The sequence below is a fragment of the Hippocampus guttulatus genome, chromosome 17 (genome assembly GCF_054856545.1).
Source record: "Hippocampus guttulatus isolate MCC_2025c chromosome 17, RoL_Hgut_1.0, whole genome shotgun sequence".
NCBI classification, from domain to species: Eukaryota; Metazoa; Chordata; class Actinopteri; order Syngnathiformes; family Syngnathidae; genus Hippocampus; species Hippocampus guttulatus.
This window is the reverse complement of record NC_141277.1, coordinates 5,661,471-5,683,171: the sequence shown is the minus strand read 5'-3', so window position 1 is coordinate 5,683,171 and position 21,701 is coordinate 5,661,471. Positions and strand designations below refer to the sequence as shown.

General features: G+C 44.5%; 1 protein-coding gene and 1 long non-coding RNA gene across 8 annotated transcripts in view; both read left to right on the top strand.

Moving 5' to 3' along the window:
- The window catches only part of LOC147191716 (uncharacterized), a 37,381-nt gene extending 30,161 nt beyond the window's left edge, over positions 1 to 7,220 (top strand). For 5 of the 6 annotated variants that reach the window (XR_015103500.1, XR_015103497.1, XR_015103501.1 and 2 more), the window contains 2 exons: positions 4,834 to 4,975; positions 5,057 to 5,598. This is a non-coding gene — a long non-coding RNA (uncharacterized LOC147191716). Of the gene's footprint in view, positions 1 to 4,833; positions 4,976 to 5,056; positions 5,599 to 6,146; positions 6,232 to 7,104 lie in introns of those variants that run through there. The other variant, XR_015103502.1, reaches the window with a different exon arrangement.
- Positions 7,221 to 10,744: 3,524 nt separating this feature from the next.
- The window catches only part of unc5cb (unc-5 netrin receptor Cb), a 111,962-nt gene continuing 101,005 nt past the window's right edge, over positions 10,745 to 21,701 (top strand). For both annotated transcript variants that reach the window (XM_086134294.1, XM_086134293.1), the window contains exon 1: positions 10,745 to 11,226. In XM_086134294.1, the coding sequence (XP_085990420.1) occupies positions 11,109 to 11,226 (118 nt within the window). In that variant the 5' untranslated portion in view covers positions 10,745 to 11,108. The remainder of the gene's footprint in view (positions 11,227 to 21,701) is intronic.

Genomic DNA, 21,701 nt, shown 5'->3' with positions numbered 1-21,701 from the left:
AAGCGCCTTTCAAGACACCCAAGGACACTTTACAATAACAAATAACACAAAACAATACGGGTTGAGCAGCGGCAGCCAAAACGCGCCAGCGTTCACTCAACCCGAAAGTCAGAAAGAAACAAGGGAGGGAGAGGGGGAGAAAGTTTACTATATATTCGTAGTTAAACCGGGATCCATTGTGGGGGGGGGGGGGGGGGGTTACACAAAGAAGAGTTCTGGACCTATTGAAGCTTAGGCAGCCGTCGGCAAGTGCTCTCATGAGCCTTGCTTTTTTTGTTGTTTTTGTGTTTGTTTTGTCACTTTGTGTTGTTGTTGCATCATAGTTGGAATGCCACGCTATGTTAATGTGACAACAATAGTCAGTGGCTGAGCTTATTTGTTGACGCATTAGAGGATTTTTAAGTGCTTTTCAAGCGACGTGCCTGCGCATGCGCGTTTGTGTCGACTTTCATTTTCCCCCTGCTTGGTTTGCATATCGTTCCCCTCCAGCAGCTTCCTTTTAATGAGGCAAGCAGGTCATTCCCGAAAAGGATTCTTGCCATGCATCTGGCTGCACATGAGCGGACATACAGTAGATGGTTTTTAAGCCCTTTTAGGGGCCACCACACACACACACACACACACACACACACACACACACACACACGTTTTGTGCCCATAGCAGCAATGGACAAAGAATCATTTTCGATAATGCCCTTTATTTGAGGCAAGATTTACACTGTGAGGTTCAAGTGACAAAATACAGATCCCCCCCCCCCCCCCCCATCACCAATATGCGTCTGTATAAATAATTTAAAAAAAAACACTGACAAAGTTTCGTTGAGCTACGTGTCAGAATCAGACCGAAAAATCTAATGAACCAAACAGAGTGGCGTTATTTTTCATTAAATTAGCAGCCTGACATGAAATCCAGGTAAACTGGTACAGGTATTTTGTGACTTGCAGCTTGAAGGGGGTCTCTCATCACTGGCATTGGTCTTGCTTTATTAATGGCATCCCGTTTTGATTGGTAGTCCAGTTTTTAGAAATTTTTAAGGGGAGATATAAATTCTATCTACCTATTTTGCCCATACCTAAAATGGCATTTCGGTCATCTGATTAGGAAGTGTATGGTCCACCTCTCTGTGCCCTCCCCGGTTGTAATGATGAAAAATTTAATAATTTGGGGTCCCTACTTCGAGGATTTTGTCTGTTGCAGGGGTGGATTACTGCATTTGTATTACTTCCTGTATTATTGTTTACTTCCTGGTGTTGAAATGGACATGCAAATGGCCAGTACAAAACAAAAATGGACGGAAGCATTGAAATGAAATTGGGCACTTGGCCTTGCAGTGTAAATCCCCCCCCCCCCCCCCCCCCACACACACACACACATGGTGCAGCTGGGTGAGTGACACATTAGCGTTGACCCGTGCTGAGTAATGGCATCAGATTGCAGTTTGACACACGGCGACACCACCCCTCGTCAACAGGAACCCCACAGGACGCTCGCTGGGAAATGTCTTCATTGCTTATTGGAATTTCTTTGATGAGCTCGGGTTTCGGGTTATGGGAGAACACAATCCCTCCCGCTCGACCGCCACGACTTGAAGCCATCTCGGCAGAGTCGCAGGAGATGCGGTTTCAGATTCTCTTTTCTCAATCATATAATGTGCCTTTCAGCCTGGGGGGAGGTTTCCCATGCGGGGAAATCTCGAGTGAAAGGTAAAAAAATAAAAAATAATCAAACAGATTCCTGAGCCGGCATTACAGTGTGTTTACAGTAGCTTTTAGGAAGGTGCGGCTTCCCCCCTCGGGTGTTCATAAATCACTGTTGACTTGCGCCACTCATCCCAAACACAAGCTGGGCCGTGTCATGTCGCACGCACCTGGACAAAAAGAAAACGGCTGTTTGATTCTCGCACACGAGATAAAAGGATTTAAATGTTACAGTTTTTTAAAGAAATTCTTTTTGCACAAGCCTGCCTGTCAGGTTCCGGACTGAACCGAATCATGGCTTTGGATTCCAGAGTTGCAGGCTCAGACAAAGTACCATAATAAAAATATTTCTTTCCAGAAAAGCACACTGAGAAAGTACAAAGAGAAATCGCTGGTCGCAAGGAGCCAGGAGAAACAATCCATAAACAAAACCACTACTGCCTTGCACCTCTGCAGTTAAGTTGACACACAACCCAAGCTACTGTCTGGGAAATTATAGAAAAAACCCCATATAAAAGCGACTGGTGAAAATGAAAGTAAAGGATATTTATGCTTATTTTAAAAAATGAAGAGCAGTCGCTATATCAAAAAAAAAAGATTGATAGCTTTACTGATCTTTACATCAAGAGTGGGGCAAAATGCATGAAAGATCAACTTTAAGTAGGAAATCTGCTGCATCCTAACGACACCCAAACAATGCTTTGGCAGCCATCTGGCTGATTGTCACTCCCGCTTTGCCAAGACGCCAGTTGTAGGACAAAGGACATTAAAGTCTTTATAGATTACACACTACACAAACAAAAGAAGGTTGCGACGCACGCCTTCATTAATTATTGAGCCAGTCAACCCCCGTTTGGTCATGGAAAACGCTTTATCGGGAGGTTTATCCCCGTTTTCTTTTTCAAGAGTTTTGGCGGGGGATTTGAAAAAAAAAGTTGAACTAGTTGTGGATAACCCAAACCATTTAGATTTAGAATGGCTATTAAACTTGAAATTAAACTTGTACACTATATGAACTAAATGATAGCATATCACCAGGCTATGCAGTCTATTAGCGTTAGCATTAGCAGCATTGGGTTGGCCAACAGTCCATTTTGTTTCATAATAACCGCCAGTTGGTGTCCAAATACTTTCTCGCAGCACCGCCAGCACCATTTTCACCTATTATCACATCATAGCCGCGATAAAAAGCGTAACCGATACACTGCGGCGGTCGCCACAATCCGACAGACGTCTCCTCATTGATCCCTTTCCTTTGCTCCTTTGAAAGCTTCAATACATTTGAAAGCACCGTTTAAAGCCTGCAGGCGCATACGCCCCCCCCCGGGCTGTCTCCCCGAGTGCGATACGGTCATAACAAGCACGGCGCCGAATGGCTCCGAGATGCATTGCAGCCGTATAAAAAGTTCATAAAAGTTAACAAACTGCAACGCAGTGAGGGTGAAATTGTGAAGGGAAGCCGTTCTTCTTTGTTGAATAATCCCGCCAGCTAATAGAAAGCACGTTGCGGCTTGGTCGCCAAAAGAAACGGACGGCATTGTTGGTCAACCGACTTTTAATTAAAAAGCACCTGACAAGGCTTTTGTGCGCGACGCAAACACAAAACATGTCATGAGCATACTTTGGATAATTAGATTGGATTTGAAACTCTGCATACACTTGACTGGAACGACCCAAACACATTTATAATTTATGTTGATTCTAATCCAAAATTTGGCCACCACATTAGGGACACTATCTAATGCTAGCCAGTGAAAGAGCTGTAACCAACCTGAAGAAAAATGCTCAAATTTGCCACAGCGAAACTTGGGTTGTCTCTGATTAGATTGATGATTTCATTTAGATTTTTAAAATTTTGATCGGAATCATCGTGACAAACATGCATTGGGTCAAAAATATACATAAACGTAAAGAACTGGAACTGTGCGCGGGGCGAGGTGGGGAATGGACGTTCGTGTCTCAAACAATAGCTCCGAATTCCAGCGGCAAATACCCCCCCCCCCCCCCCGCGAGCCAAAGTTGCAGCTCTTCCCCTTCCTTGTCCTTGACACACTTTAGCAAGGTGGCCGCGCCGAACCCGTCAGCTGGTGCCGCGCGCATCCCAGAAGAGGCCGCACAAACCGGCGCAACATCTATCTCCCGCACCCCAGTTGCCGCTCTGCGGCCCCCCCCCCCCCCCCCCCCCCTTCAAATGCTTTCGGCCGTCCCTCAGACAATTCCCCTCACACGAAGTGATTAATGCCTGTTTACTTGGGAGAGGCCAAACCTGCTCCCGGGACGGGAGGCGGAGGGACTGGAGGAAAGCGGGACAGACGGCTGAGGAGGCCTCCTGTCCGGATGTATTGACCAGGCTGTGTTGAGAATGTGTTCAAAAGATGTTTTAGGAATGAGATAAAGCTTGACACATGAAAAGTTCAACTCCACGAGGGGTAGGAACCAAACAGTGAAAAAAATAATTATTGCCGTCCCCGCTGCATGACTGATGGTTTTTTAAAAATATTAATTTTTATTTTTATATATATTTTTATATGTTTATTTTTATTTTTTTAAAATATATTTATTTTTGGGACACCAATTCTGACATTTGGTCGAATACCTCTCAGATAACCGATTAATCGGCTAATTAATTTTAAAAAAAACATTTTTTTAGGTCCCTTAATGCCATTAAAAACAAAGCATTTGAGAGTAAAGCACTTCGGATAATGGACGGATGTTTTATAATATGTTGTCCTCGACAATTTTACTTTTGACTTTACAACAGAGAGAAAAATCGGAAGAAAAAAATGAGATGATTTTTTTTTGCCAGTTTTTAGATGAACATATCTGATGTTTACATATCAAACATGAGGATCAGGGATGACTTGAAATGTTCGCGCTCATATCAGTTTTTGTGTATCTTGACCAATCAGCGGCGCTGTCCATGGTGCTGGTTCGGGTGCCGATTCACACAGAATCTCAATATTTCACTTCGCCGCCTTTTATATACGTCGCGGTTGCACAACCTAAAAGTTCAATCACATATTTTATGCACAGGAGAATAACAATTAATGATCTACTATTCATCCTGCTCATCCCAAAATAAATGTTTAAAAATATTTTTATTTGATCAAAATATATATATTTTTTGTCTTCAAGGAAAGTCATGTGGTGACCGTGGCTGGTGGAGGGGGAGTGGCTAAGCATGCTCGATTGACCCGCCCCTCGGATTTTGTTGCCGATCCCAAATTTGGCTCCCCGCCAGGCTGCGGACATCCTCTCCCTTTCTCACTCATGTCTGGTAAGCATAAAACATCATTGCCGGAATATTTTGAAAGGCAGTTTCCAACAGTTTTTTTTTTTTTTTTTTTTTTTTTTGTAGGAGTGCGCAAGCTTGTCTGATCTCCTCTCCTTTGTGCATCCTGTGAAATATTTAAACCTCCACGACGGGCTGCGCCTCGCTCTTTAAAAACAAGATGATGAATAAATGAAGGCTTTCTCTTGTCGGCTGCTTGTTTAACGTTCATTAACATTTGAGTTTTAAAAGGGGCCCTGTACCAGCTGTATTTATTATTCTTGCAACTGTTGCCTTTTAGGGGGACTCCGCATGCACAAAACTTTTAGGATGTTGCCACGTGCTTGAAAAATATATGCCTTTGCACTTATAAAATGTTTTTTGTGTAATGATAACCTCATACATAGTACGCTTTTGTTTTTTGTCCGAGGAGTAGACCTTGGTCCTTTCGCTCTCTGATATTGTATTATCGCTTTGCCCGTGAGTAGCCATCAGGTCGTATTTGAACTGTGTCCTCGGATGTTTTTTTTTCTTTTCTGAAACTTTCTCATTAGCCTCAAAAGTGTTTGTCCTGTCACGTGCCGATGCAAAAAGTTACAAAATAAAAATAAAAATCCCCTGACAACTGGTGGAAATGTATGTATTTTAGGAGTTCCCAATCGTCTCAACCAGCCATAGCCGAACTTGAACAGGAAGTCGGCCATTTTGTTTTCAAACAACTACATTTGGCTAATATTGTAGTATGCGTTTGGATTTGACACACTCTTCCTTTGGCGAAATGAGCCCTTGTCGGGAGAGCGTATCCAAACCAATGCAACTTTTTTTGTATCTCACACTTCATACACAAGGCAACTCGGTGTGCTTCACAGAACAAAATCAAAGATTTGTAGATGATCCAGAATAATAAAAAAAAAATAACTGCAGCAAACCAGACTAAATCCCTGTATTGCTTCAAGAGACATATGTTACTATTCTAATGTACAATTGTGTCAGCGGTTAAAAACTATGACACAAAAAAGGAAAAAAAAACAAAAGCAATTTATGTGTGTGCGTGTGTTTGCGCACATGAGCGCATGTGTGTTTTCCAGGAAGTCTCTGCTTGATGGACAGGCAAATCGATATTTTGACTTTGGCCACTGTTTTTTTTCCCCTTCTCCCCTCCTCTCCCCTCCTGCAGGCGTAGCGGCGGTAATGGAAGAGGACTGTAAATAAGTGGAAGGTTCTTGACAAATGAATCCATTAACATTTTCCTGTGTCGCCTGGTGAGCAGATTTGCTGTTTTATGGAGCAGTGGGGGGAAGGAAAGAGGAAAAAAAAAAAGAGAGCCAGTAAATCTGAGGGTGCTGTAAGGGCGAGGCGCTGAGAGCACGCCGGGGAACACATCTCCCATGATGCAGCACTTTATCTCCCTCCCAAATGGCATCTTTATCTGCCTAAATTAAGTTTTGATTCCTTGCCACATACGGCGCCGCAAATCACTTTTAATACTGATATCAAAAGCGGCAGTAAAGGGCCCAAAGCTGATGGCGAGCAGCTTTACTGTTGAGACACCTACGCGGGCGGTCGTGCCGTCCAGAGGGGGCGGTAAGTCACATATCGACACGCTAGGGCGGAATCGTTGCATCGCCATCTTATACGGTTCCAAGACAGTTAATATACTTCTTTTTTTAAAATCATTATTATAATAATATTAATTATGTGGGGTCTGATGATTTGTTAAAAACAAAAAAAGGGACTATATTTGGACATACAGGGTTTCATCCCAACAGCAAAATATCAATTAAAAAAAAAATTGGCCGCTGTAATTTTGTGCTTTCTAAACACATTGTGATAATATATTGAAATAGAATGTAAAGAATGAAACACTTGCGTCATCATTTTAATCGCACCCCCATCTGGTGTGCACAAATCAGTCACCAGATGGCAGTGTGATATCGTCATGCAAACAAAAGATGCACGTTTCACCCAAACTACTATCAGTGACAAAATTATCTTTAGTAATATTTGTCGCTTGCCGCGTGGGATAAAGAATATTTGCCCTGCGAGTATTGTTTTATCTGTCTACGTGTGTTGCTGCACAGTGTGTGTTTTCAAATATCCTTCGCCTTAAAAGTTGCGTCTTTCATACATTTCAGCAAAGCAAATCACAAGGCCGACTCAAGTCTACTCATGCGACTGGAGTGTCCTACCTTGGCTGTAAAGTCGGGGACTGAGAAAGATGGATACCCCCCCCCCCCCCCTCCCAAAGGTGACTTAATTCATACCTATGATTAATTTCCTATTGCATTTTCGCCCTCCGATGCTTATCTTTAAAATTAGAACTGTGGCGTGCATGTGCAGTTGTGTGTGTGTGCGTGTTAGGAAGAGTTTCCATCTTCCAAACTGCATTACGGCGCTCGTGCATTAGCATCTTCCATTTTGTTTGTTTGTTTATGGGCTGGTCCGACTGTCTGTCTCCTCGTCTAATTGAGCCATTGCCTGACGGCAAAGAGATGGCCGTCCGCTGAGTGGACGGATGCATTATGGGATGTCTGGAGTGCAGTAAAAAAAAAAAAAAGCAAAGCCAATGGATCCCCACTCTTTGTGCGGGGGAAAGGAACTGGACCTTGCCCGTAAATAGCAAAAATCCGCCATATTTGGAGTGTACATTGCCAGTTTCATGCGAACACTCAACACAAAGCCCATTTGACCTAGCATAAATTAGCATTGTTAGCACTTGTTCCTTGGCGGAGTATTGCGCTCCCCAATTTCTCCTACTTCACGCTCAGGATAATTCGACAGTGATCTGACCCGCTCCCATCAGAGCCCAGTCCAGTGTTTATCGGCCCCGCGCAGGACTTTGTGATTCTCCGGTGAAATTTGTAGCACATCTCTCACCACCGTTTCTTGACGTGCTGCCAAGAGGTCGTGGTCATTTTACACATTTCCGCAAGGTCGGCACGGTGGAATCCGATAATGCAAAGTGCTCTGAGTAAGGCTGGTAAATGCAGTCTGAATGACATCTAATAGTCGTTGTGAGTCTTTTTTTTTTTCCTTCTTCTGTCTGGAGTGAAGTGGTGGATTTTCTAATATTTTAAGCTGAATGGCTCCATTAGGCGAAAGGCAATCGGTTCACCCCGAAGACCTTGAACTATTTTGATGATGCATCACGGGCCCCTTCATTAGGGACACCTGACGAAAGCGGACTGCACCTATTGATTATTTTAAACGTGAGAGACAGCCAACACAATCCGCTGGTATGTGCTGACGTTCACGTACGACCGTGTCTGTTGTAGTACCAAGATTGACCTGTGAGAGGCAGCGTGGTGCAACGAGAGCACAAAGTAGTAGAGGAACTCAAAGACGCCAGGCTAATTGGGTTATTGATGCCTAGGGTAAACTTGAAAGAAATCGCCGATATTGGATTCAACCCACTTTCTCAGTTAAAGCATTTCTTTTTTTATTACACAATAATGTGGTTTTAAAACATCATTTTGCTTCCTTTTCTGAGGCTTTTTGTGATTCAAGCAGACACACACACACACACACACAGGCCTCCGTGAGTCATAAAGCATGCACATAAACTTCAAGGCCTCTGTTGCTCCTGAACTTAAGTGGGGAAGTATTTTGCCCAATCTGACTGATCTTTTTTGCTGAGCTCGGACCCCCTCCCCACCCCCACTCCTCTCCACGAGTCTGGGTCATCGTGCATTATAGTGTCGGGTTTCCTTTGAGACTAACATCCATCAAGCGGCACTCCCGAAGACATCGCTCTTGACAGACATGGACATGTAACAGGGGGTATAGGGGGACAGGGGGGGGGTGGAGGTGTTACCAACCCGGGTGGCATTCACACTTCTCGCACCGCTCGCCATTTCTGTCATATTGCGCTTTTTAACGCCTCCTCTAGATGCCATATTGCTTCAGGGCTCCCACGAGTGAGCGGGGAGGCCTTTGGTGTCTTGTCGGTTTGGTTGAGGCAGCGAGGCTTCCTGTATCTCATTTTGTTGACGTTCTTCTCTGACTATCTATTTAAAAATGATCAGGGATTCATTTCCCGTTATTTTGAATAGCATCTGAGATGATTTTAAGTCGGGCTGGGCACGTAATCAAAAAAATAACCGTGATTGCTGACATATTTTCCTCTCGCCCAGGAGACAGCGAAAATAAATGCGCGCCTCGTTTTATTACGAAAACCTGAGATCAAAGATCAAAACGGTATTGTGTGTTCTTCCGAGTTCATTGATGCCAATTACTACTTTCCTACTTTTGGCTAGGGGTGTGGCGGCATGCTGTGGCATCTGACGGAAAGAATTTTTTATCTCAGCACAGTAGGTTTTTTTTTCTTCCCAACAACACAGCGCCATCTGCTTGATCCGTCGTGGCACCGCTTGCCAACAAATGCTAATATGTGTTCAAGGTAGCAACAAATAAATGGCAATTGAGTCTCTGTGTACATTATTCAACCTTGAAGGAGATGAACGAGAAACATCAGCAGCTGAGATCTTTGCTTATTTCTTTACGCTCCAGTCAGCAAAAAAAAAAAGAAAAAAAGAAGAAGAATAGTTTACAGGAGCCATCGCAAAGCGGAAAAATAAAGCCCAATTGGAGAATTGCCGCTCTGTGACACGCCGATGGCAGGGTTAAGTGGATATAAGCGGGTGGAGATAGTATTTCACACGCGCGGCGGTTTCAGCATTGTTTAAGGATGACGGCAACCTCGCCCTCCTTCCTCGGCTTTTCATATCGAACCGATATGAGATGATACGGAATGTGATGATAGGGATGAATTCATGCAGGGCTGGACTAGTCCCGCTGTGTTGACGTCACCTTCCACCCCAAAGTGTTCTACATTCTGCTGCGTTTGAATGCAAGCGTCCAAAAAACAGAAAGGATCCCCGCTCATCCCAGCAGGCCAGACAGGAGTAATTTCCTGCATCGCCCTTACATGAAAGCCAGAAGCTGAAAGCGATGACAGCTGCCCGCTGACATCTCCGGCAAATGGTGATGGAGGGCCGCGAGAATTAGATTCATATTTTAAAAGTCATCACATTTCATTTTGGCGAAAGATAGTGTCAAGCGCACATTTTGCATGAATCACCGGGAGGCGGTATTTCTTCCGCATCTGTCATTCAGAGAAAATCAGCCTCAAATCAGAACCGCCAAAGTAAATTTCCTCCATGCCGTGAGATTTATATAAACACCTGTATGCATATTTTACATTTTACACACGACTAAACAAAAATGTATGTCACTGGATGGATGGGTGGGTGGATGTGCATGTGGATTTTTAATCACCGTTCCATCCCACATCAGAAAAAAAAAAAGGTCCCCCCCCCCCCCCCCCCCTTCCACTCCGTTAAGAATGACTCCCAGTCCCGTACCACTCCCATTTTGGACGTCAGCTACATAAAAAAGAACAAACAAAAAGAACGACTAAAGTTGCATTTTATAAGTCCTCCCATCCACATCAAGTGTGCCGCTTCGGCACTGTCAGGAAATTTCTGGTGGAAGCGACGTTTAATGATGGCGCATGGGTATGAATGCATGGTTATGTATGCCCGTGTATGTCGCACACGACTCCCCCCCCCCCGTCCATTCCCTCTCACCGGCGTCATCCACGCCAGGTTTTGTCAACGCGCCGCCACTTTGCAAGGAGCCTTTGGATTGGCTGAAGGAGGAAAGGTAGCCCGCAGAGACCTCTCATCTCCTTTCCTTTCTGTTTTCAGTCCACAGTCAGTGGAAGGAGCGAGCACGCAGTCACAGTCACGCATACGTACCCCCCCCCCCCCCCCCCCCTTACTCTCGCAGGCACATTGACAAACGCGAACGCTCGCACACAACGTGGAATTTTGGGGGGGCTGCAGCGAGTCACCGGCGTGGTGGTGGGGGTGTGTGGGGGACTTAAACCGGAGCATGCGTCCGGCACCGGGTCGTCGATCCACAAGTGAGCTTCTCAAGTATGCAGCTGACGGACAGAGATTTTTAACGCCAACGGTCCTCTCTGGCGGAGCTCCGCAAAACTGTTTGGATTAATTAACGGCACCATACTTTTCGGGGGCTGTTAAGTTTTTTTTTTTTTTTTAATTCATCATCTGTGTGCACAAAGAAACAAACGAGCAGTCAGCCTCCCGGGGAGTGCAATTTGGACTCCTCCGTCATGGACGCTAATCGAGACGCCCGGAGAGAAGCGAGGAGGTCGCCGCCGGAGATGTTCACCCTGCCGGCGTTGCTGCCCTTTCTGCTCCTCGCTACGGTCCGCACCGGCTTGGCTCAAGGTAAAGTTCGCATGCCCTTTTGGGAGCTTGCACTTTTGGGAGAAAAGTTGGACTATTAAGTCGTGAATCAATAGAAACTCTACTTCAACCTCTCAGGCAATTATCAACATGTGGCATCATACCGAGATGACATTTTTTAAATTATTATTATTCTATTATTCATTGTTGACTTGGTAGGTGCTTGAAAATATACCTTGTAAAATTACACTCGGGTGAATTCTGGAGCAAAAAAAAAAAAAACAACCGGAATGAATACATTTCAAAATATCACTTCATAAGAAAAACAACATTTTCCAAAGTTGAAACTTGTCAAACTGAAGAACTGCATTACAAAGGGCGATACAATCGAGCACCACAAGACAAGTATTGACTGAGGAGTAGAGCAGAAACATGAACCGATCTTGCCTCTCCAGTGCCACCAAATTGGTGCCATTTGTGTATTCATCACATGTTCGACAGAAGAAAAATTATAACCATAAGTCCCAAAAAATGTTTCACTTTAAAACACTGACTTCAGGAAAACCACTATAATGCGTGCTAATTATGATAAATAAAGGCATTTCTATGACCTCAACTCAATCAAATTGGTATGTTGATGTCAACTCAAGGGGAAATGGGGGGGGGGGGGGCATTTCTCATTCCCAACAAAACAAGGGCGACATTTCTATTGTGAGAAAATTTCCAGGCAAGTCTTTAGCCCCCCCCCCCCCCCTTCTTTCACTCATAGCTATCTGCTAAATGTTGAGATAATGTCACAAGCCACCAAGCCATTTATTTTAATCTGCTGCCTCCTCAAGTCAGATGGGGTGTCAAACAAAGCGGGGAACAAGGTGGTGGGCTCAGTTTATGCGGGTTCTCGGTCTGCGTGTTTCAGATGGCGATCGTGTTTGTGTCTGGAGAGGACTTTGGTTGAGGGATCTTTCTGGGAAAGGCCTAGAAGGAAATTTACGACAATTTAGTTGCTTGGTGCATTAAGTGCTGGGTGGCAATATACACCTAAGTATAGCTGAACCCCAAATGCAGTCTGACACGTTTTCCAATGAATGACACAAATGTTCTTTTTAAAAATTTTAATGTACAGTAATTTTAAAAACATAAACTGCCAAAAATTGTGAATGTTATCCATTATATTAATAAGGGTTGGGTTGGGGCTACCGTCATGGGGTTATGTAAGTAACAGCGGCCAGTTGATCAACAGTTAGCTAGCTAGCAAGCTAGCTGCTAACTTTAGCAGTTAACTTCAACATCTCTGTGTCTGTGGCTGTTTTGGCGTTGAAAACTGGTGTCAGATTCTGATCGTACGATGACTACAGTGACCAAAAATATGTTTGTTTCTTGCTAGCAGATCCTTGCATAGTCATGGTCCACCATTTGCTTTTCACAGATTTATGCCATTATTTGCCTTATTCCTTGATTACTCATTCTTGCAATCATAACGAGCATCGGTTATTGGTGGATTTTCTTTATTCGTGGTCGGGTCAGGTCCCAGTCCGCCATGAAGAGTGGGGGCCCACAGTATCACTGTCATGCAATTGCAGCTCTCAGTTTGAAATGTTGGGGTCTTAACATTTGTCCATTGGGTGCCTTCTGTATGTGAATTAGTAAATTACCTTTTAAACTGTGGCTTTTTCAAACTGCAACATGTGTAGACCTTGCAACCGGTAACCAGCTGATGCCTAATTGATCTGGCCAAAGTGTGGCCTTATTTGTGCCAAGTGTCATTTGGTGCCTTCGTACTTCCTGAATGAAAATGGAGTCCGTGCTGGCACCATCTGCAGTGATTTATTTTTTCTTATTTGTGGCATATTTTACCTCTCCCAGCTTTTTTTTTGAGCTACCACAGAAGTTGTATCTTTGCAAAGGCGGACACATTTAGCAACTAGCAGCCTTATCTGGCCGCTCCAGGCCTCCATCTCATTCCTGCATAGTTAATGAGCGAAAAGAGGCAAAGCAGGAATGGATAACAGGTCCGGTTTCTTTGTCGGGCACGGCGCAATGACATAATACACACACCAGAGCCCCAGAGATACCCTCCCCACCCCGTGTCATTGACTTGATGGGAATAAGGCCCTCCTTCCAGCCATTAAGAGGTCGATACGGCAGGAGAACATTGTCTCAGACCAGTGTAATTAACAAGCTAATTTAGGTGCGCTGATGAGCCGGACTTGTTTTTCAAGTCGCTGGAGGTTTCAGGTCTTTACTGTAAAACGACTGCACAATCAAAGTGGCTCACTGGGGACACCTCTGTTGCTTACATACGTGGTATGATGATAGTCTTGCCAAATTGACCCCCCCCGCCCCCCCCCCCCCAATGTCGTATATGAAGGAGGTTCTCTCTTCCTTTCTAAACCAGGATTGTTGGGCCTCGGCGAAGGTCCACCGGGAGAGCCGTTTGAGTTTTACATGTGTGCGGGAGGTACATTTAATCTCATTTTAACGTGTACGGACCGTCAACCCCCCCTCCCCCCAGTCCCCCCAACCCCATCCCTGTGAGTTGTGAGTGAGTTCTGGGAAATAAGAGTTCTCATTAACCTTCTGAACTGTTGACAAAGAAGACGGGTTGAGGCAGATAGAAGCGGCCGGGTGCTCCGTGACAGCATCTTGATTGGAAAGCTGTTGTGCAAGAACAGGTGTACTCCAGGTGTCCCCGCCGGGGCCCCTCGGAAAGCCCGAAGTGTTTACGTGTGATTTATTTATTTTTTTGTCTGTGCAATAATTTGATTGGACACAGAGTGAATACCTCAAAACATTTGCGCTGGTTAGAAAGCTACGGCTGCGGCTCTAATTTTATGAAATTGTGTTGTAAGAGCATTTCAGCCCAAAACAACAGGTGGCGCTAGAACGCCCTCCCTTGACTGTTCAGGTCACTTCAGCCAATCACAAGCCCCCGCAAGAGGGTCATTTCTGGAAAAGGCGCAGTAACAACAAGGGGCAAGTCGTCGAAGAAAAGATGAATCATTTAAAATAAAATAAAATAAAAACAAGTAGAGTATAGTGCGAAACGAGTCTGGCAAAAGAACATATTTCCTTCCAAGTGACGCAGTCTCGGGGGAACCTACACCCTGGCAGAGGTCTTGGAAAAAGGCAGTCTTTCAGGAAGCTAAAATAGCGTGTGGTCAAAAGCCCCAGATGCAAAGAAATTGGATTCTTTTCTAAAACGACACCGATTTTTAAAAAAAAAATTTTTTTTTATGTGTTCGGAACCCAAGACCCTGTGAGAGGAGTGTAGTTACTGCGCGGCTGCAATCATCGAACAAATTGTTCAGTTTGACAAATGTCTGTCTTTTTGTGGTTTTCTCAGGCATCCACGCTTGCGAAAACATTTCAAGTCGTTTATTTATTTATTTTACGAGTTGGGATGACGCATTCGGGGCCACTAGTTGGAACTGTCAATTTTCTGTCAAGTCTCTTGTTGTGATCCTGGTCACTCTGACCCAATTTACAGTTAAGAAAATGAAATGTAAAAAAATTTAGAAAAACACAAAACTCTTCCGCTTGACTCATATATTATATTGAGATGTCTTGGTCACAATTTTTTGTAGAGAAGTCCAAGTGCCGTGATTTTAAGTATCGAATAGTGACTCATGATCCGATGCCTTTTTTATGAAGCATTATAAAGAACACAAGAGTGTGCGTTCAAACTGTCTAGATCGTTTTTTTCTCCAATTTTGAGAATTTAAACGCCCTTCTCTGAACCTCGTGACGACAAAGCCACAATTGCCAATTCGCGAATGCTCGATTTGTGAAACTTGAGTGAACTAGGCTCATAAAAACATTTAGTTTAACGAGGAAAAGGGAAACACTGAAGTTTATTATTTTGCGTGTAGAAAAAAAAAAACATGCCGACGTTGACTAACACTGTAAACTAAGATTGATGTGCGTCTGAGGGGCAATGATGACAATATCGGGTGGGCATTAAGTTTCGCTCGGGGTGCCGGCAACCCCCCCCCCCCCCCCCCCCACCCACCCCCACTCCCACAATGGCGTTCTTATGCTGGACTTTTTGATGATGTGTCCTCCGGGGTATGTTTACGGGCGAAAAAGTTAAAGAATCTTTCATATCCATTTATCGTCTCTAAAACCGCCGTGACTCAGTGCACTCGAAGATTTTATGATCAGCGCCGCGGCGCTCCCCGGGTTTGTCCGATCCGAGAGCTGCCCCCCCCCCCCCCCCCCACCGTTAAAAGCGACTGTTATTTCTATCAGTATGATTCTTGCGGGCTTTCTCACCGCTTGACAACTTGCTCCTCGGGGGGCGCTAACATTACAACCCGAGCGGTCACTCTCCAAAGCGACGGCCCCGGCGTGCACAATGAACACATTGTGCGCGTCGGAGAGCAGCACTTAGGAATTACCTCACACGATAGCCCTCGTACGACCTCGGCGGGCTTCCAGCATGACGCAATGAAAGCCGGCGACGGGATGTCATTGAGGGGGGGGATATTAGGATTCCGCGTTGTTGTTGCTCAGGTGACGGAAGAGGGCGCCGGGTGTTCAAACCGGGAAGAAAATGGCGAGCGTCGGGTCAGAGGTGTGGCGGAGTTGGCTGGTAGCGCGTGATAATTAATGAGGGGAAAAAACAATGTCTGCTGAGCTCGTTGTTTTCTTGCTGTTCTTGATGCCATGTTGTATTTATGAGGGGGGAAACAAAAAGCAAACATGTTGGAGGCTATTTTAGGACTTGAAACGGGAGTTGTGGCAGTTTGCATTTTTCCGCTAGGCGAGATGTTGAAGTTCAAATTTTACGCAGGGTATTAAAAAAAAAAAAGGGCAATACATTGGCAATTTGTATTTTATGACTGTACTTAAAAATGTATTTCGGTCCGGTTTTGATGAGGGCGGCTGACTGATTCATCAGCTGATATTAGCTCTTTTAAAATCAGCAACAAAAAAAAATCATCGGATTTAATTTAATGTTTTTTTTTCTTCGTGCAAGGGTGTTGCCCTTTCCCTTTTTTTTTTTCCCAAAACTTCCCCCACCCCAAATGAAACACCCGAAATGGCACATTTTTGGACAATTTTTTTTCCCTGTATATCGTAAACTTAACGAAATAATAAACGCCAAAGTCTTCTTAAAGAGTCAAATGTTCTGTCTGTGATTGACATCTTCATTGTCAACGCTATGGCAATTAAAAAAAAATATTCTATTCATTTTATATATCTTTTTTTATTGATCGGCCAGCTAAGTGTTTATCGGAATGATATTCTGCCAAATACCGGAGCCTTCATCAGCCTGCAAAAAAAATCCATATCAGTCGGGCCCTAGTTTTGATTTTACTGACTTCCTCATCCCTTTTTATTTGAATCATTATTTAAGCTGTACTTGCAGTGGGAGATTTTGGAAGAGCCTCCTTTCCGATGTGAAGATAACTGGCCCCATTCTTTCATTTAAAAAATCAATCAATCAATCAATCAATGAGATTGAATTAACAGCACGTCTGATTGACAGTCAATCTATCGATTCCACGACTGGCTGTGATTTTATGCAAAAGAGTGCGCGCCAACTCTGTGCCACCAAATTGCCATTTATTGCAACTGGAATGAACCAGCTCCTCTCCAAGAGGGCGACGCTCGCTTCAAAACCTCCTTTTGGCTCGTCCGCGCTCAAATGGTGATGTCACTCCAACATGGCTGTCATATTTTCCAGTCCGAACGCTGTCACGTTTCAGTCTCGGCTTTTGGAAAACCACCACCTGACGTAAAGGACAAGCCTGAATGTACTTTGTAACTCCTGATGAGGTGTTAGCTTGTACGTGACTTCACCCACTAGTGGAAACATGCCTACGTCTGTTTATAAAACCAGACAGTAAGCCAAACTTCCTGATTGATTTCATGAAATGCTGAAGGAGAATTGCGCAGCTCTATGGCACTATGGCAAATGATCCAGAGAATACAAAGGAAACAAATGCAATGGAGCGATTGGGAGGGAGGGAGGGAGGGAGATGAAGAGGAAGGAAGGGAGGAGGAGGTTGATGGAAAAAAAAAGGGATGGAGCGATGGACAAGCATGGGGTAAAAGAGTGTGTGTGTGTGTGTGTGTGTGTGGTGGGGTTGGGGCGGGTGTCATTAATCACCCCCGGTGTGACACTTTCCACTACAGGGGAGCAACATTCACTTCTATTAGCAGTCCATTAGCACGGATCGCCACAAGTAGCTGACAGCCGGAGTGGAGACGCTGACCCGCGTACCCCGTTTAATACGCACTTTATGATCGTACTGGACAAGGAAGTATTCATTTGACGAGCGAGGGAATATTTAGCTTTTTTGAATTGGACATCGTGGTAAATTGGAATTGCTGATTGGAACACGATTCCGAAAAGGTCGAGGTCCGCAAATGCATTGAAAGGCTCACATCGTTTGCTTTGACTTAGCATAAAATTGAGCTGCATTTGCTGTTTGGTGTCTGTGAACTCAACTTTCTTCACACAAAGTAGCAGTTTGGGAGAAAAAAGGTAAAAAAACAAAACAAAACAAAAAACATATAGTGCAAAATGCTGTAGATGGTCTAACGAAATTAACATCGATGTTGAAGTACAGTGGACAAGACACATACCGGTAGTTTGACCCGCGATATGACAGACACAGATTCACCTATTCAGTTTTGTTTTGTTTTTCGGGGGGGGGGGGGGGGGTGCACCTCCATTTTTTATTTCATCCCTATTTTGTAAATATTTTTGGGGGTTTAATGGAAAAAAAGATTCCTCCACCCAAATGAATCAAGTAGACACGTGTTTTTGCTTTTAGTGGGCCAGCCCCATCCCTATCCAATAACCCTTTAAGCAATTATGATTTGACCACAAATGGTGCAGCATCACATATAGAAAATGCAACTTTACTCGCAGGCATGAATTCTCTATCTTGTGTAATAAGTCTTCTCACTCGAATTGATGACATTTCCATTCATTTCAAAAAGAGAAAGATGATTTGAGATCCCTTGCGTCTGGTGACGTTGCCCTTTCATTTTAAGTCAAAGAAAAAGCAAAATTCGGGGGAATGTATCATGCACGGAGCGTATCGAGGTTCCACGGTCATGCCGTGTGACTGGGGGCGATGATATCAAACTTCACAGCACATGTCGCTTTTTTTTTTTCTTCTAAATGAAAATAATTGTCTCATACGAACTGGTCGCAATCAGCCAGTGGGTTGAGATGGGGAGTAATGATAGAAGGGTGGGGGGGTCTGACCTCATTTCATACTCGCCACCAGAAAATGGCCCTTCAAAGCGGCGAAGGCCGACACATTAGACGTCGTCATCTCTCATTCAAAGGCCCGCGTGGCCTCTTTAGTCACCAAAGAGCTTCGTCATTACGGGACGCTTGCCAAGGGGGGAATGCGCGTGTACGGACCACTGTCCCTGCTCTCCATCTACACTTCATTTATGATTGGAGATCAGAGCAGGAATCCGGAGGGAGGGAATAGAATGGATGGAGCGGAGGACACGGCCTGGGGGGTGGGGAGGGGGGGGGGGGTGATTACTCGCTAAGTGGCCCTCCATGTGCCATTATAGGCAGTGGGGGCTGATGGAGCACATCGCGAGCGAATAGGAGTGCACACTCGACTCTTCCCCTTTAATTTGGCATCCTGACCTCCCCCCCATGCACCTCGACACCCCTCAACCGCTAATGTCCTCTTGACAGGAAGTTGCTCGCCGGAAATGGCGAACTTTGAGGGGGATGAGTCTGGGAGAAAAATGGGAGCAACTTTTGTTAATCTGTCCCATATGTTTTCTTTTTCTCTGGTGTGACAGTTTTTTTGTAGTTTCAAAAGTTGCCGTATGGCCGCCGGTATCATCCACGGAACATGTCTTTTGTTTTTTCCAAAAGGCAGAGTGGATGATGTAAGTGAAATTTTTCTTTGTAATGGCTGCGTTGCTTCCAACACCCGCTGTTGGTCTTGAATTGTGTGCAGGCTCCAAATCCAACCCTCGGTTAACACGCCTGTTATGCTGTTGCTCAATCTAAACCGTTTTACATTTAAAATGTCTTGCAAAAAATAAATAAATAAATAAAACAAGTTTTGTAAATATTACATTTTTAAAAATAATTTTCTTATTAACAAATTTTCGATCACATAGAATTGAATATGTAATTTATTTTGAATTCAATGATCTTTCATAGTCATTTTCTTGTACTTACAAAAGCATAATTGCCAGCATTGTGCATGCCTGGCCACTAGTTGGCACGATAACGTTTTATGAAATATTTTTGAAATATTTTGATCTGTTGGTGCTATTCTTTGTAACACTTATCCTCATTCTCAATAATTTGACTACTTTTACGGTTTGCACTGAGCAAACCAATTCCACCATTGCCCTCCGAAAAACAAAATCCAAAACACAAAGTTGGACGAACGCTGTGAATTCAGTGTCATGCACATATTAGACAATGCTGGGGGAAAAAAAAAAAACAAAACAAACAAAAGCAAAAAAAGGGTCTCTGACCGCAAATCTTTTTGTGTCATCTTTGTTTCCATTGTTGCGCTGCATTTTCATGTTGGGCCAAAGCAACCCCCCCCCCCCCCCCACCTGTTTCAGATTTCAGCCTCCGTAACTGCGAGGACCGAGAAAATGAATATGTTGTACCGTTGCCATACATGCTATTCTACCTCGCAAAGAGGATTAAGGATTTGGGATGCTGCTGCAATGCCGGTACTTTTAAATATGCGCATGCATATTATACACACACACACACACACACGCGCACAAAAAAAAAAAAGCTTAAACTGCAAATGAACAGCCAAAATCGCTGGTGATTTGGGTTCTCGCTTTAGTTAAAAGATGAGCGCCTATTCTGGAAAATGAACTTGGAAGCGACAATATGTTAAGAACCGAAGAGTTGCCATAAAGTACAAAAAGTCCTCAAACAACAGTGCTTCTTTTCTTTATCAGAACCGTTGACAGTTTGCTGAAAGTGCTCTGGGATGCTCATCCCTGGTCTAGATTTCTTTAAAGAGAACGTCAAGTCAAGAATTTTCTTTCCAATCTGTTCCACTCGTCTAAATCTACTCGCAAACATCACGTGAGCAAACCCAGGAAACGGGTGAGCCACGATTGCTCGTCTTGTGATGTCATTTTCAGTCGACAGCAAAGTGGCAAAATGGCCGTCCCCTGAGATGAATAAAAACGGGTGGATTTTGCTGCTGAATTCATGTTCCACAAGCGCAATATTAATCCGAATACCTTGTTCCGATGAGTGGGGCGCGCGTCGAGCATAGCGTGAAGACATTTTCGCACTTGACTTTACCCTTTAAACCGCATTGCGTACAGCGGTGTGCTTTAGAAAGGCCTTCGCAGAAGCGGTAGCACTTTGTTTGGACCCTTCCATGTACTCAGAAAGCCGCAGACTTGGTCCACTATGTATTTCGAACCATAAACGGAACTTATTTGAACCGAGTGGCTCCATTGCGAACCTTGTAGTTGTACCTCGGAGAGCAAAATTGGACCCTTTTACCTCGCATGCACTTGTGCGACTCATCAGAATGGTCTCAATTTCAGGTGGGGGAAAAACCCTGAACAAGAATGATGAGACGGGTTTTCTTCAGCACTTTTCCAGGATTACATTTACATTTTTTTTTAATTTTTATTAACCTTCAGTTTTGAAAAAGAGCCCGAAGCACATCTCCCCTTCATGCCTGAATCTTCTTTGTTATTCAAGGCAAACCTGCGACTGTATCTTGAGCTCCGATGAGTCGGTCGGTCCTCTCTCCCGAGGTGGAAAATAATTGAGAAGCGAATCAGGGAGGGGGGTGGGGGGTGACGCCAACACCTGAGTCACACGGCGCCCACGTGGAGACGTCGCCCTGCGCCTCTTTTTTTTTTTTTTTTTTTCCCTCGACCGAATAATCAGCCTCCTCTCTCAATCTCGCCGGCTTTTCATTTGTGATTGACAAAGCTAAACCTTTAATCCTGGCTTTGCCCTGTCTTGTGCCGAGTCGGAGGCGCACCGGCGAAAAAGCAAATATATAGAATCCCCTCCCTGAAAGAATGAGAGCGCCATTGGTGTGTCGTGTGTCATTTGGTGTGGAAACATCCACACATGTAATGGACCCGAGTGCCCCCCCCCCTCTCCCGGCTCGTGTTAATGGAGCTTGCCGGTGAGCACAGCCTGCGTTGATATCGGGCCGGGGTGGCTTGTGGTCAATGTATGTCAGTAGAACAGACAGGCAGGCTGGGGGGGGGGGGGGGACGAGGCCACAGTCCAAACTGAAACACGAGAGTAGGACCTCTCCGCCCCCCACCCACCCTTTCCCACCTCACCGCTTCCTGTCTCCTCTTTATCAGCATCCTCGTCTCTGTTTTCTTTCCGCGCTCTTAAACCGGCCTGCTGCTGATCAATGTTTGTTACTCTGTGTTTGTTTTTGGGGCCTTTTTTTTTTTTTTTTTTTTTTGTTTTACAAGGCTCACATGAGGAACTGTATCCGTCCTCGCCGGGCCTTTAGGTTGGCTTTGAGATGAGTGCAAAGAAAGAAAGAGAGGGA